Raw genomic sequence first — 16,530 nt, 5'->3', positions numbered from 1 at the left:
CTACTATGTTGTGAAATTTATTGTTTTATAGAAGACTAGCAAAAATAAAGTTCCTCAAAAAAAGTGATGAGGAATGATTAGGCAGGAATCATTTATTGCTTGTTTTCTTTTTTAATAAAAAAAAATCCTTTTTATAGTTTTTCTCAGTTGCTTTGGTAAATTTCTGAGATCAGAATTGAAATTCTCAAAACTACTTGTTCAACCTCCACATCAACTAGTCACTTGTGCACATCATAAAAGCAATTTGTCATTCTTTTGAATAAATTGCAAATGCTTTGGCACATTCATGCAAATGATTATGTACAATTGTCTACTTTTTCCTATTGTTATTGATTGCTTATGTCATGTCACGTCAAAATATATTATACTGGTTCTCTGTTGAATAGTCTTACCCCCAAAACATCTAGGTATTAGTTCATTACATGCAAAAAACAGTTGAACCAGTTGTCATAATCTGTCAAGCCTATTTTCTATACAGTTCTAATAGACTGTTAGATCAACCATTGATCAACCAGTTCTCTATGTAAAATAGCTGAGAGGTATATATATTTATTATACACACACTCACCGGCCATTCTAATGCAATCCAATACAACAGCTCTGCCATAAGTTCTACATTTACAAAGCTTATACATTTTCAGTTTTTATTTCAGAAAGGTGATAATTCTACTTTATGTATTGAACTTGTAGTGGGTGGTGGTGTGCTGGAGAGCATTATATTGAACAGTGTTCCTAATATTTTCTCCACTCCATTAACATACATGAGGGGCAAAATATTATATATATTTGTAGTTACAAATACCTTGGGATCCCGCAGGCAAATGGGAACCTTGAGGAGGCCGCAAGGAAGTCAGCCACAGCCAAATACCTACACAGAGTAAGGCAGGTCCTGAAAAGTCGGCTGAATGGGAAGAACAAGATATGGGCCATCAACACGTACGCCCTGCCAGTCATCAGATACCCCGCTGGTATAATAAGCTGGCCAAAGTAGGAGATAGAGGCCACTGATATCAAGACAAGAAAGCTCCTCACAATGCATGGAGGGTTTCATCCTAAATCCAGCACCCTGAGACTGTACACTAAGCGGAACGAGGGAGGCCGAGGACTGGTGAGTGTCAGAGCCACTGTCCAGGACGAAACAACCAACATCCAGGAATACATCAGAAGATGGCCCCCAAAGATGAACTGCTAAGTGAATACCTCAGGCAGCAGAAACCCGATGATGCAGAGGAGGAGGAGGAACCATCGTGGAGGGACAAGCCCCTACATGGCATGTACCACCAACAGATAGAAGAAGTGGCTGATATCAAGAAATCCTACCAGTGGCTGGAAAAGGCTGGACTGAAGGACAGCACAGAAGCACTAATCATGGCAGCACAAGAACATGCACTCAGTACAAGATCAATAGAGGCGGGGATCTACCACACCAGACAGGACCCCAGGTGTGGGCTGTGCAAAGATGCTCCTGAGACAGTTCAGCACATAATAGCAGGGTGTAAGATGAAGGCAGGAACAGCGTACATAGAACCAAGTGGCTGGCATAGTGTACAGGAACATCTGCACTGAGTATGGGTTGGAGGTCCCAAGGTCACAATGGAAGACACCTCCTAAGGTGGTTGAGAATGACCAAGCCAAGATCCCATGGGACTTCCAGATCCACACTGACAAGCTGGTGATGGCTAACCAACAAGCCATCGTGTTGATCGACAAACAACAGAAGAAGGCAGTGGTGATAGACGTAGCAATCCCAAGCGACAGCAACATCAAGAAGAAGGAACACGAGAAGATCAAAAAATACCAAGGGCTGAATGAGGAGCTAGAAAAGATATGGGGAGTAAAGGCAACAGTGGTGCTAGTGGTAACTGGAGCACTGGGAGCTGTGACCCACAAACTGGGAGAGTGGCTCCAGCAGATTCCGGGTACAACATCTGAGGTCTCTGTCCAGAAGAGCGCAGTTCTAGGAACAGCTAAGATACTGCGCAGAACCCTCAAATTCCCAGGCCTCTGGTAGAGGACCCGAACTTGAGGAAGACACACCACCACCCCCCCATGGGAGGGGGGAGAGAGGGAGATTTTTTTATATATATATAACACACAGCAACATTTTTTGAAATCATACTCAATCTTGTGTTTTGCATCACTGTATTTCTCTGTACTGTATTTCAGGACTGCAGGACTACCTCACAGAGGTGCAGACTTTCAATCATTGTCATCAAAACCTTAGCCATAGTTTACATCAGAAAATACTTACAGGGTACACTGTCATATAGACAACATAGCTAAGCATTTTGACTATGTTGTTTGTAAACAATGACACAAGGACTTGTCAGTCTGATGTCACTGACATGTTCATTGACATAATTATTTACTTTTGAGAGATAAACTAAGGATTTTGAGCAAGCTACAGGTTTTTGTAGGTAATCCATTGTATGGTGTTGTTTGTACGAATTGTTTCAAGAAATGCACTTACTGTTTTGCAAATGTTAAGGATGATTCAGGGAATGTACCAAAGCGACTAAGAAAAGTGGTAATACTTAAAAAAAACTATCCAGCCTTGGACATCATCAAAGGTTGCTATGAAACCAATATTGTCAGCACCAATCTCGGACAAATTAGAGCAAATTTTAAGATGTTGCTAACACCCTATCTTGTTAATTAAATGGTTAGTCTCTTGTATTTGTGCTGTCCCTGGAGTGGGGTACAGGTTCTGCCTCATTAAAAGTGGGCAGAGCTTTTCATGAGTGCAGATGTGCTTTGAACATTAACCTTCACGCTTTGTTTATATAATGTGAGGACACTTTAGTGGTCTTGCAATCACGATGAATTCTGCTGTGGCTATCCAGTACCCTCATGTAGTCATACACTAGTGTGGATCAACATATAATCTTAGTATGGAGCTGTTTTCATCGAATCTAATATAAAAAGCCACTTGATACTCTATTGAGGTTCTTGTACTTTGAAATTGATTGCATCTGGCTGCAGTCTTTGTCAGACCTCAAAGACCTTGACCATTTGATAAGCAACTCATCAAACCCTAACTGTAGTTTTGTTGGTGATACAGTGTCAGTAATGGAATTGCTTTGAGCTTTTAACACTCAGCGTTTTCCATTGTGGTGTGGCTCTGGGGGAACAAAGCAAATCCAAATAAACCAAGACCATAGTCTCAAGTGGCAAATTTATAATATTTATTACACTACTGGATCTCTAAATCAATTCTTTTGAGCCTGAGATGCAAATATTCATCACGCTATTTTAAGAACACATACAGTGTTGCAGATGACCATGGCTGTGTCAGTTCATCTAATCTGTGAATTTTGTGAGAGTGCTGGTCAGACTGCTTTCTAATTAGACTGACATTAAACTGTCCAGAATGTCTTAAATCACAAGTATGTGTGTGTGAATGCCAAAGGTTATGAAAAGAGCAAGATACTGCTGCAGCTCTTCCACTAAACTTGCAACTTTAGCACCCTGAAGTGACAGAGAGGCAGTCTGTCTTATCAGCTCTAAATTAGCAGTGAGAAGCAGCAGGTTCTCCTGTCCTCAGAGGACTGATGGTGATCACAGCAGCATGCTGCAACTGGCCAAATGTCATGTTGCTCATTGTGAGGAGCCAGGCCTGGTCCTGAGAGTGGGAGGGGGGTGAAGGGACCTGGGAAGGAAATGTTGCTCTAGAGGGAAGCATTAGCTATCACCTGTGCCATTTATGGATCTGACCTCACAATTTGCACCAACAGTACACAAACTCCAAGAAATCGTTTCTGTGTTTGCCCGTTTGTGGAGCTTTTATTGGATTAAAGAGCTTTTATTGTCACATGCACAGCAACACAGCAGGTGGCAACATTGAAGGAATGGTTGCAATATACTGTATTATACTGTACATATATATGATATGGCTAAATATTAGCTTTAATAGCATTGTGAATGCATATGAATGAATTTTCCTCACACACCCATCCCTAAAATGAAAAAAAGTATTTCTAATTATTATAACAGGGAGAAATAAAACCAAAACTTAATTATTTATTCCCCACTGAATGTTAAATTGCTACTTGCACAGCTGAGTGCAAACATTCGTAACTGCCCTGGATTAAAGAGGAATCGTGTGGTGCGTAAAAGACGCACAGCCGGAAACACGGTCCAACGAAACCTTGACAATTAGTCGACTGACTACATTTCGATTTACGCAGCAGGGTGAGTAAAGAGCACACGCAACATAAACAGGGCCCACCCCGGTCAGGAGAGCCTATAAAAGCAAGATGCGTCTGAGCGATCCACGACCAAGAGGACACACTTGGAAATTTGCGCCCTGGAGCACAGTTCGACACTCCGCGTTGAGATGAGAGGGTTTACACTGAATAATGTTTGCCAGTGTGGCTTATTTACTTATCTTGTCTTATTTTCCTTCGTGTCTTTTACCACCGCAGTCAGTTTCGACCTGACTGAGCTTAGGAATAAAGTTGCAAAAATTAAAGTGAATCCAAGAGGCAATCTTTGGGCTACAGGTAAGAATCATCTTGAATCCATCAGCTATACAAAGACCAATATCGATCATATGCTAGCATCTAATTTCTGATTTTTTCTCTCCATATTACAGTTATTGTTTACATTATTTTTCTTTGCTTGTAACGATGCTGACACTGCCAATATGTCACAAAAGGGTTTTCTCTCATCCAGGTCACACCTACTCTCAGTCAATATTAACGTGCGTTTTCTTTGATTCTTAAGGACATTTCATGGGCAAGAAGAGTGTGATGGACACCCCTCTGCTGCCGTCAGCTGAGGGGCAAGGCGTTGATGCTTTGGAAGTCACCCTGCCTGCGGAGCACGGCGCTCTCGGGGAGCTTTTCCAGGAGTTTCTCCGGGTGGCGTTGCAAGCGCAGGTGGATACACAAGAGAGCCGCTCGAAAAATCAGGTAAGGACCGCCTCAAGCTTTTTTGACACTGAAATGACTAAAATGATTATTCTCTATTTTAAATTGATTTGATCCATTCTTTGTTTCAGGAGGCGGACTTGTTGATGAAGATTTTAGAAAGCTACATCCAAAGCAGAAAGTGACGCAGAGGATGAAAGTCTGGCACGCATGAACACAGATCCGAGGTCATCTGGCCTCATGGGTTCAAATAAAAAAATTAGTCACAGTCTACAGTGTCCTGCTCATTATGATTGTAATTTACTGTAATACTGTCATATTTACAGCTCATGTGCCATTTGCAATACACATAAAACAATTTCCAATTTATTTTACTGATGATATTTCAAATTGTCTTGTTGTTTAAAGTTATTTATATTAAATAAAATAATGATTTGCACTGCTTTGACTTTGATCTGCGGCGGATAAATTGTAGTAGATATATTATATGTTTTAAGTCTTATCCCATCAGACTTGTTGAGTTGTAAGGAAACACTACTTACTTATGGCTACACCTCTTTATTCTAATTGTTTCTGAAATATTGATGCATGACAATGGAGAAAACAAAAAAGATATGAAAATGGCAATGTCTAAAGACATCCCAGATGAGTATGACTCATTCTTTGCTTGTATTTCTGTGTGGCCTCAAAAGATTGTTGCTACAGTGCAGTTGCTAAAGGTCTGATATTGACATAGAACATTTTCTGTAATTATAGCTACTGTATTTGCTGGGCAAGACTACTGAATTTAGCCCCTTCTGTTTGTAACCACAGGGGTTTGGTATATGACCTTCACAACCCTTATTTATTGGCCCAAGACTGACAATCAACTGATTGTTCAGCATGAGCAAGATTTCTTTGTCTCTTTTGTGCCATGTTGTAAAAGCATGTCCAAAATAACACTTATATAAATATAAATGTAGGCAGCTTATATAAATCACATTTTCTAGTTTCCTGAATATTTCGACACAAAATCAATAGTAACTTTCATACTTGTTCTGTCCTTTGCATAAAGGGATGATCTGTTCTCTCGATCAATAGTGGTGAAGTGAGATGGCCCATGCAGCTACATTGCCTTGGGCTAATCCATTGTATTATAAACGGGCAGTCTATTTCAATATCTCTCCCACAATGTCTGTTGCTTTATGTCATTTTTCAAGGTGTGGAAGGTGCTCTGATGTCCAAAGTAGTGAGTGGTGAGAGTTGAGAAGGTACTTAGACTATAATCTGCTGTGAAGCCTGGATAACTGCAAATATTTGGCCCAATAAGAGATTCAAACATAAATTATTACACTCAGAATAAAGAAAAAAGAATAACAATACATTGAGTTGCCAGTTTATCAGGTGCACAGCTAAAACTGATACAGCCCTGCAAGAAATCCTGCCTTCATTAGCGTAATGTTTTTTTAAAAGGTGTTGATTAAACTTTGTGGTCATTGTGGGGGCTGTAATTTGTGGTGCTTTTGAATTGTATTGCATGTGTTGTGGGTGGGTGTGTTTCGTCCAACGCATTTATGTACTTGAGGGTAGACTGAATATTTGAAACACCTGTTGCCAAAAGTATGCTCCCAATAAATTTACAACAGGCCAAGAAATTGTTTTTTTCTTTTGTTCTCTCTCTATAAATTCATCTATGGTTATTTTGCCAAACAACAGCCTTGAGATCCTGGAACATTCAGGCACAGGACATTGTAGAGAAGTAGGTTAGTAGGCTAGAAAATTGGGTACAATTTAATAAACAAGCCTCCTCAATAGGTTAAAGAACATTTATAGTAAGTCCCTAAAGAAAAGAGTTTAAACTTGCATTCAAAACTCTGTTGAGGCGAGAGATTAACTTGAAAACATTTTCCTGAGTGTTGTATTTTATTAAAATGTTCTGTCTGGTTAAAAGTGCAAACTGTTCCCTGCGGTTCCTTGCAATGAAAAAAAAAGTAAGAGCTAAAATTCAGGACATACTCTACAGTAATGAGTTAGTTATATTTTTGCGGGTAGCAAAGATACACAAGATGTGAAAGTCTGCATTTGAATGTTGCAACAAATTTCATCTTCAAACACAAATGGTGTGTCTTTTATTCATTAATTTGAAATGTCAGGCAACACTGCATATGTTAATCTGTTGCACAGACAGTGCAGTTCAACGTGTTGATACAATAATTATCAATTTGTGTGGGTGGATGGGTGCATAAATGAGTGAGTACATATAAGTGTCCTCTCATGACTTGAAAAAGCAGATCCAAACATGTTGCAGGGTGTTAACTGTTGAGGATGATGATGTCGCCACACAATATGAGCATGCAGAGATCTCCCACATGACATATATTTGCCCACTCCTGAGGGAATGAAGGATTCAATTTAGCATCTCTGTGCTGTCTGCTTACTTTGAATTTGCTTGGTTACTCATAAAACCCATCGTTCCCCTATATGCCCACATTTAATCCTGCTTCTGTCGACCTACACAGATGTCTCTCTAAGATAGCAGGATGATTTTAGATTTAAATTCCAGGGCATTAAAGTGACATTCCTGCACAGATATGAATTGAATCAAATATTTTCAATGTGTGAATCCAGGTAAAAGGCATTATCATTTATCAATTCTCCTATGTAAATGTGTGTTAATTAGACATGAAGGGATGGAGCTAAGATGAGTTGGAGAACAAATATAATCTTTGAGGCAGTTGAGATGATCATATAAAAGGTGTCCCTAAAATGTGTAAATTCAATATACATCCAATCCAATCTCCCAAGCTTGGGAATAGTTAGAATGTGATATTTACTGTATTGACAGTCATCCAACTCTTGGTTGTGATGTGATTAAAACAAGTGAAATAAAAAAAATGATTGTGGCCTAAAGACTTGGAGAAATGTTACTGTATGTGTAGTTCAGCTGTGTTATATAGTAGTTGGCAGGGGGGATATGGCTACTGAAGAATTCCAATCAGCACAAACCAGAATACGAACTACATACTATAGGTTTTTCCTCAGCATGGGGAATCAATCACACCAAATGCTGGGGCTAAATAAACGCTGATACAAACAATTAGCAGCCACCACAGACAGTGGCCATCTTATTAAATTTTGTCATCTTGAAGAGATTAAATGGGGCTTTTCATACTGATATTTTTATTTCTACATCAGATGCAGACCAAGATTAGCCATCTGGTATTTTTTAATAGCTGTAATGTCATCCAAATCATTCATGGCCTGTTTCCCTAAACTGCTGCTGTGACAAATTAACTCCCCCCCCCCCCCCCCCCCCCCCCGGGTGATCAGTAAGTAATGTGTTTCTCAAGGATAACCTTAACTAGGAATCACCGCAATTACAAGGGACAATGGATAAGGTAGCTCCTATACAACCCAGAATGAACGCTTTAAAGAAAACTGTTCTGTACAGGGTGGAAATTCAGTGGAATAATTTGATGTTGTAAATCTCAAAATTCCTGAATTGCATTACGTTTAGAAAGCAGTTGAACTGTGATCATCAGCAGTCACCAAATTCGAGTCTGATCTCACTGGAATTTCTGCTCACTTTTATGAAAATAAATGTTGCATTTTTCATGTGTAAGAAAGGAGTACAAAATCTGTTTGTTTTTTTTAACAGAGCCATTGACATATTTATTGGATGTTCATGTGCATATGATCCTGTCTTTGTCTTCCTGTATACATATCAGCCTGTTTCTTTGTTTTATATTGTCCTGTTTTATTAATGACTCACATTACTGCTTACAGGTTGATGAAGGCTTATGTATAATTCACAATGTGGATTTATGTTACGTCACCAGAAGTAGCCTCAGCTTCAGTCTGAATTTATGAGTTCCCCTCTTGTTCAGATTCAACACCAAAAGCTGACAGAGACAAATGTGGCACACTTTAACTCAATAAAACTGAGGCTGTGGGCAACAGTCCAAGACATCACTGATTGAGTACCCCAAGGGTACTAATTTTCAATTGAGTAATCTATCTTGCTCTTATAGGGAACACAGGTCTCACAGGTTTAAGTAAAGAAATTAGGGGCATATCACATGTGTCTCTTACATTCATTTTGTGTCAAGACATTTGTGTCAAGGCACTGTGTGGGTGCAGTGAATATATTATTATTTATTCATATATTTGATTGTAGGGTGTTCTTACCAATTGCTTATACCTTATAGCAAGTACTATTCCTCTCACAGTGCGAATAGTGTAAAACTAGCAATGATACAATGCCACCCTCTGGCTTATAGAACCCCTCACTACACATGAGAACATCTCTGTTGATTCTGCCTCAGTTTTTTAACAGGCTTACATCTTGTTCAGGAGAGGGCTGCCATATTTGTCAGAAAATGAAATCATGAAACAAACCATGTAACAAGTATCAATACAAGCTGTACTCTATGTTCGTATTTGAGGGTCAAACCTGAGCTATTGTTGATCTCATGCCTAAATTCATGCCTTGCCATTTAGAAATCTGCACCAAACGCCTAAATGAAGTTAATCTTTTTTTTCCAGAAACACTCAGCTGCAGACTAGGGAAGATGAAACACAATGATGGCAACAGTGGATGTACTGGATGTACTTTAAGCACATTCTTTCTTTGATTTGATCAAATTGTTCTAATTGCTTATAACACATTAGGCTACATCCCACTGAATTAATTTAGACTTATTCTGTGGTTTACAGCTAAAATTGGCATCTTACAAATGAAAGCCATGATATATATGTATATATTTTTACAGGGAAATTATATGAATGGCTGTGTAATAAAGTGTGTGATGGCGTTGCAGTGAGCATTTTTATAAATTATAGTATCAAATACAAAAAAGGTACAAATTACATTGCACATAGCTGCATTGTATAGGATGCAGTGTGTAATGTGTTACACTGCTTCAGACATCCTCAGTTTGTTTTGAATGGTGACGTCATCGGAGCACATGACCGGAGTCTGTTGTTTGGGGTGTTTTCATTGGTCGAGTCCAGAAGAATCTGCACAGCGGGGCAGGACCGCCGAAGCCATTTTATTATTATAACAGCAAAGGTGCAGGTGCATCAGTATTTTTTATATCTATAGTTTAAATTTTAGAGTCAACGATGGGGCAGTGTGGAATTACGTCATCCAAAACCGTCTTGGTTTTTCTTAATCTCATATTTTGGGTAAGCAACCGATAGATGTTTGAACAATGTGCAGCATCCCAGTGAGGCCAGGGATGCAGAACATTAGCAAGCGAGCAAACTGCGCCAGAGATTCGCTGCAGGCTGCAGGCTGGCGGTAATCTAGTTGCATTTTGAATAGAGCTATTTACGGACACAATGTCAGAGTTGTATTCACTGAGAGGTGCAGAAAGTGGACAAACAGAGTAATGCGAACAGTAGCCTGCTACACTGCGTCGGTAGCTGCCGCCCACAAGTTGTAGCTATGACGTTATGCAGCAGTTGCAGCAGCTGCCAGCCGGGCTCAGTGGAGGCTGCTGACCTGCAGTGGCTTCAGAGTTTACATACCGTAACATACCACTATATCAACAGACCAGCAGAGTTGGATTAAAATATGCATATATATTGAAAACGGAAAGAGTAAACCGAGCTTTACATGGTTAACCATATAATCTCCCAGGATATCTGAATAATAGAGACTTCAAGTGGCCCAGTTCACATTGCACCAGTATCTGTTGTATCCGACTCTGAGTCAAAAGTGATATTATTCAGCTGGAGCTAAAGACATATTTTTAAAATGTATAAAACTGAGCAGAGTTTTTCAATGGCAATTTCCAAATTCTTTGTCTCTTGACCTTTTACTTTTCTATGGTTTTTATCTCTGTCTGTCTTTCAAATGTACTTGTACAACAAGGTGGTACCAGGTTTACAATTTAAGTATAGTAATTACAAATGTGAAGAAAAAGACAGAAATGATTTACACATCTCTACATTATTTACATTATACTAGAGCTGCATCGATTAGGCTAGTTGATAAATTGTTTTATATTATTATTATCATTATAACACTGCATAGTGTACTATAATGGAAGACAAACAAATCATTGCAAACAAATCATTTCCTAGACATAACAAAAGAATGTATATTGTGAGATATACAGTAGTTAAACTATGTAATGGTAATGGTGCTACCCAAACACATCTGTCTCTCTCTGTCTTGTGTCTGTCACTCATTCCTGTTTCTCTGCTTCTCTCTGCAGGCTGCAGCTGGAATTTTATGCTACATCGGAGCCTATGTGTTTATCACATATGACGACTATGACCACTTCTTTGAGGACGTGTACACTTTGATTCCAGCTGTCATAATAATAGCTGTCGGGACTCTTCTATTTATCATTGGCCTGATTGGCTGCTGTGCCACGATACGTGAAAGCTCCTGCGGTCTGGCAACTGTGAGTATTGACTTGAACCATTAAAATTAGATGAATGTAGAAGAGGGACTTTAAAGAGAGGGAGCTCAAGGAAGACATAAAACAGTATAGCATATAGTATTTTGCTTCTATTTCACCTTGTTAAAGGATCTCTTTTTGTCTTTTCAGTTTGCTGCCATTCTCCTGCTGGTATTTGTAACAGAGTGTGTTGTGGTGGTGCTCGGCTACATATACAGGGCAAAGGTAAACACCTCACCCTAACTGGTCTGCATGAGTGTGTCAGTCTGCCCCTATTCCACAAGAAAAGTTTAATGAAGTGGGTGTAAGGTTGCGTTTTCAACAGTTGGGTTCCAGATTAAAAAAGAGGAACATACATTATATTGTACAATATAATAATATCTTTATTTATATGGCACTTATCAAAACAAAGTTACAAAGTGCTTCACATAGAATCACATAAAACACACACAGCAATAAAAGAATAAAAGTGCTAAACAAACAACATAACAAAAACTCAGCCTCAACAGATAAAGATAGTAAAACCCATAAAACAGTATAAAACTGGAATCAAGCTAAATCACGGAAGGTGGTGTGATAATAGTACATTTTGAGTTTTAAAAGAAGCCACTGACTCAGCTAGCCTTATGTCCTCGGGCAGGGTGTTCCAGAGCCATACTGTCCCCCTCCAGCCGAGAGTCTGGGACAGATAGAAGGCCCCTGCCCAAGGATCTCAAAGTGTGAGCAGAATCGTACGGGGATAAAAGATCTGAGATATAATGAGGAGTCAGGCCATTTTGTGCCTTGTAAGTAATTAAAAGAACCTTGAAATCAATTCTAAAATGTACTGGAAGCCACTGTAAAGAGGTGAAAACCGGGGTGATGTGCTCAAACCTGTTTACTCCGGTTAAAAGCCTGGCAGCTTAGTTCTGTACTGTCTGTAGCTGGTCTATGGTTTTTCTGTTTAGGCACATAAAAAAACTGTTACAGTAATCCAGGCGTGATGAGATAAAAGCATCTAAAATGGTTTCTGTATCTCTAAAACTTAAAATAGGTCAAAGTCTGTTGATGTTCCTTAGTTGGTCAAAGCATGTTTGAATAAGTTTTTAAATACGCTGCTTAAAGTTTAAGTTAGAATTGAACAAGATGCCAAGACTTCCAGTAGATTGCAGTATTTGAATCTTGGTATTACTGGAGCCAATTACAAGGATTTCTGTTTTTAGTTGAGTTCAATTGAAGGAAATTCTTAGACAGCCAGTTTCTCACATCTACTTGGCAATCCTGTAAAGAACTCAGCATACTGTGGTCAGTGGGCTTAACAGAGACATACAGATATGTGTCGTCAGCATAACAGTGAAAGGAAACATGTTTACGAATAATGTGACCTAATGGGAGCATATAAAAAGAGAATAAGAATGGTCCCACAATTGACCCTTGAGGTACCCCATACTTGACTGTAGAAAATGAAGAGACATGGTTTTTAATGGAGACATAGAATTTTCTGTCTGAAAGATAGGACTTGACCCAACTCAGTGCAGTACCCAATATGCCCAACCATTGCCTCAGCCTGTCTAATAAAATGCTGTGATTGATAATGTCAAAAGCTACACTCAAATCAAGCAGTACAAGAATGGCACACACGCCAACATCATTGGTCCAATATATGTTTTAGGAGAATTATAGTCAATGTTCTTAAATCTTTGTAAAAGGTTGAGATTATACATTTATTGTGTATGTCTACTTTGAATTGTTTGTTCGAGGTTGAAGAAAGAATTAATACAGTTAATAGCATGTACAGTTTACATTTTAGTGAAACATTATTTATTTTTGTACTCTCTTTTGTTTTTGTTTTTCTTAAAACTTCCTTTGCTATGATTAATTAGTGCTGATTTGTTTATCTGCATCCATGTATTACTAATCCCTTTAGGTAAGAGTGTCGCCTAAGGGCCTGCATTGAAATTAGTTTTATAATAATGTGAGAAACTTTTCTCATATACATATACATATCCCAAGAGATAACATCTGTAAATTGCAGTTCCTGAACAGGGATAGTAACAGCTGCTGTGTATTTGTTTCAGGTAGAAGATGAGGTGAATCACTCCATCCAGAAGGTTTACAATGAATACAATGGCACCAACACTGATGCGCCTAGCCGTGCTATTGACTATGTGCAGAGGCAGGTGAGAAAAAATATTGTCTGTCTAGCTGAAATTCAAATGTTTTTGGAGGTACTTGCCTTCTGGGATTCCTATAAAATAGATCATTTATAATGAGATGTGACACTGTTTAGATGTTGTCCTGCAACAGCTCTGTATACATGATAACCTTCAGAAATATTTCAGACATACAGTATTTTCACTGAAAAATTTAACACGAGCACTCAAACAAAAAGTCCTCACTGTGTGTTCAATAATAATTATTTTTACATTTACTGTGAAACTATTGATGGTCGGGTCACCTTGAACACTTAAGTTTAATTTTAATTTAATTTTTTTCTATGGATATACAATTATTTAAGATAATAAATACATTTCGTATAGTAATCAGAACTCCAGACTCTGAAGATTTTCACTCATTGTCATTCATTGTCCTTCTGTTAGCTTCATTGCTGTGGCATTCACAACTACTCCGACTGGAGGAACACTCGCTGGTTTAAAGAATCCAAGAACAACAGCGTTCCAGTGAGCTGCTGTCAACCCAGCATCAGCAACTGCACCGGCACTCTGACTCGACCAGCAGATCTCTACCAAGAGGTACAAACAACAAGAGACTTAAAATATAAAATGTTCTGTGAGGTTATTGCTTGCGCATTTGTTATGTAAGACTTGGAATGTCAGTGAGCTTCTTTTAATGTCATTTATTTTCTGTCTTAGGGTTGTGAAGCTCTTGTTGTGAAGAAATTAAAGGAGATCATGATGTATGTCATATGGGCTGCACTAACTTTCGCATCTATACAGGTAAGGAGGGAAAATACAAAAAAATGTTTTTAGTATAGTCCATCACTGCAAGCAACATGATGGGTTGGGCAGGTTTTAAACAAATCTTGGGTTTATATAGTATCTAAGCCACTTATTTAGAAATTAGTACAAAGGTGAACAGTACCCAAATTGTCTGTTGTAAATGTCTATCAGATTTTACAGTAATTTCCTGGTTCAATTATGACCTGTTTAGTTTAGTGTGGTTATTTTTGCACACGGTTTCCTGTCTTGTGGACACCATTTCTGCTGTCTAGACCTTAGTTTCAATTTAAGTGGTTTACAGGAAACAGTTGGTAGTTCTGATACAGAACTGTGGGTAGGTATAAACCTGTTTGATTGTCTGACAGCTGATGTTGCTGATGTTCAAATTGATTTTATTGTAAAAGAAAAACTCTGGCTTCTACAGACGCTATTATCCAAATCAAGGAGTGTATGTTTAAGGGAAAAGTTTACTAATACTAAAACTAATAAAGGACAACAGCCAGTATGAGTATTAAACACTGCACTCAATACATTGACATTAAACAGCTGACTCACCTCATCAAACACATGTAAGAGTCCTGCATTGAAACCAAGTCAAAATCATGTTTATTGGGAGCATAATTAAAGCTGCAGTAATCTCTGTCAGCACAACCATGTCTCTGTTGAGCCCAGAGCTGACAGCAGCTCTGACCTGATTGTGTCAAAGGATTTCTAGCGTGTTTAACAGCTCAGCATGGTTGCTGCTGACCAGGAAACCCCATCTCCCAAAGTGGTTACAAAGACAGCATGGTGAATCAATTTATATTACACTCAAACATACTCACCTAAACATACTATGTGCGATGTAAGTGTGAGAAGATAATGATTTTTACATCATTAGCTTAACAAAATGATTTACCATAGTGACTGGCTCTTCTCATACAAAACATTTCCATTCAGTGATTACATCTCATGCTGTTATTTATCTGCCAAGTTTGCTGGAGGTTAATGATTTGAATAACGTCTTTTCTTTCTTTCCTGTGCTGTCTGCCTGCAGATGCTGGGCATGCTCTGTGCCTGCGTGGTGTTGTGCAGGAGGAGTCATGATCCAGCATATGAGCTGCTGGTCACCACCAACAGTTATGCATGAAGGTCAATGAAACACTCAGAAAATCAAAGGAGCATCACCGGACATGTCCACAGTAGATTTCAGCTGTAGTTATATATAAGCTCAAGCACACCTTGCACAATTCATGATAAAGTAGCGAACACTGACGATATGGTTTGGGTGGGGCTTCAAGGGGAAACCAGTTATTTATTGACATGCTTTGTAAGTTACTGTTATTTTCACTGTTTCACTGTTTTCTTACAAATACTGAAATACTTACAAAAGCCAAAGTGCATACGGCTAATTGACATTTTTGATGTTGATGCTTTTTTTTGTTTTCATTTGATTGTGGCTGCATAAATATTGGGCTCATCCCCAGTAAGGATGATGAGGAGTAATGACGAGCTTATGTGTGATATTATGGTTGGGAGAGTTGTATGGAATGTATTTCTTTGTGTGCTAGTTTGCACTATGGCCAGAGCTCTGGAGATATTTCATGGTTGTTTAAATTCAAAATCTATGCTAAATAGAACTTGTACACTATTCCTAAGAACTCAGTCTGACCAGATTTTGTGAAAATGGACAAAAACTTTTTCTCATATAAAGAACAGATTCAGGATTTTTATCACTGTCTTAAATTGTTTTGTGCATCTGCTCTTATGTTTTGTCTCTCAAAGCCATTATTGGTAGAAAGAGTTTTTCATATTCACAAATATTCAGGTTGTGAATAATGTACATTCTGGTTTGGTGTCGATGTATTCTGAATCAGGCTTCACTACTGAGGTATTGCCAATATATAAATTGTGAGTCAGTCAACCTTTCAGTCTCCAGTGCTGTTAGTAGGAGTATTATCAATGTTAACTGAAGACGTGTGTATGTGTAGGTTCAGTTTGTCGCAATGTTTCCAGTCAGAGAATTCCTTCTGTCTAGTTTTAGTTATAAACCTGCTATAAAGAATTACAACTCATTGTTTTATACGTTTTTGTGAAAGTGCACCGTTTTAATATTTTTAAGCCTTTAAATTGACCCCTAGATATTTAGCTAGCGCCGCAAAAAAAAGAGAAATAAAATTATGTATAGATTGGAGAACAGGCAGGAAAAACAAATAAAGTCATACATTTCAACTTCACTGTCTAACTCTCCTTTCATTTCCATGGTTTTATGTGACTGTAAACCTTACCAATTAGATCATAGTATAATGATTAAGATAAAAATATACATGTCTTTGAAACATATGGTGT

The 16,530-nt window shown here is 38.5% G+C and overlaps 2 protein-coding genes across 2 annotated transcripts; both read left to right on the top strand.

Annotated features, from left to right (window-relative positions):
- The first annotated feature begins 3,911 nt into the window (after positions 1–3,911).
- nmbb (neuromedin Bb) lies at positions 3,912–5,788 on the top strand. Its single transcript, XM_044360594.1, has 3 exons — positions 3,912–4,502; positions 4,726–4,913; positions 5,003–5,788. The coding sequence occupies exons 1-3, from the start codon at positions 4,337–4,339 to the stop codon at positions 5,054–5,056; spliced, it is 408 nt and encodes a 135-aa protein (XP_044216529.1). The 5' UTR covers positions 3,912–4,336; the 3' UTR covers positions 5,057–5,788.
- Positions 5,789–9,866: 4,078 nt separating this feature from the next.
- LOC122978782 (tetraspanin-3) lies at positions 9,867–16,413 on the top strand. Its single transcript, XM_044345777.1, has 7 exons — positions 9,867–10,037; positions 11,075–11,266; positions 11,414–11,488; positions 13,321–13,422; positions 13,843–13,995; positions 14,116–14,199; positions 15,239–16,413. The coding sequence occupies exons 1-7, from the start codon at positions 9,975–9,977 to the stop codon at positions 15,329–15,331; spliced, it is 762 nt and encodes a 253-aa protein (XP_044201712.1). The 5' UTR covers positions 9,867–9,974; the 3' UTR covers positions 15,332–16,413.
- Positions 16,414–16,530: the final 117 nt, after the last annotated feature.

This window comes from Thunnus albacares, chromosome 1 (assembly GCF_914725855.1).
Source record: "Thunnus albacares chromosome 1, fThuAlb1.1, whole genome shotgun sequence".
Classification (NCBI taxonomy): Eukaryota; Metazoa; Chordata; class Actinopteri; order Scombriformes; family Scombridae; genus Thunnus; species Thunnus albacares.
This window is presented reverse-complemented; position numbering and strand designations above follow the sequence as displayed.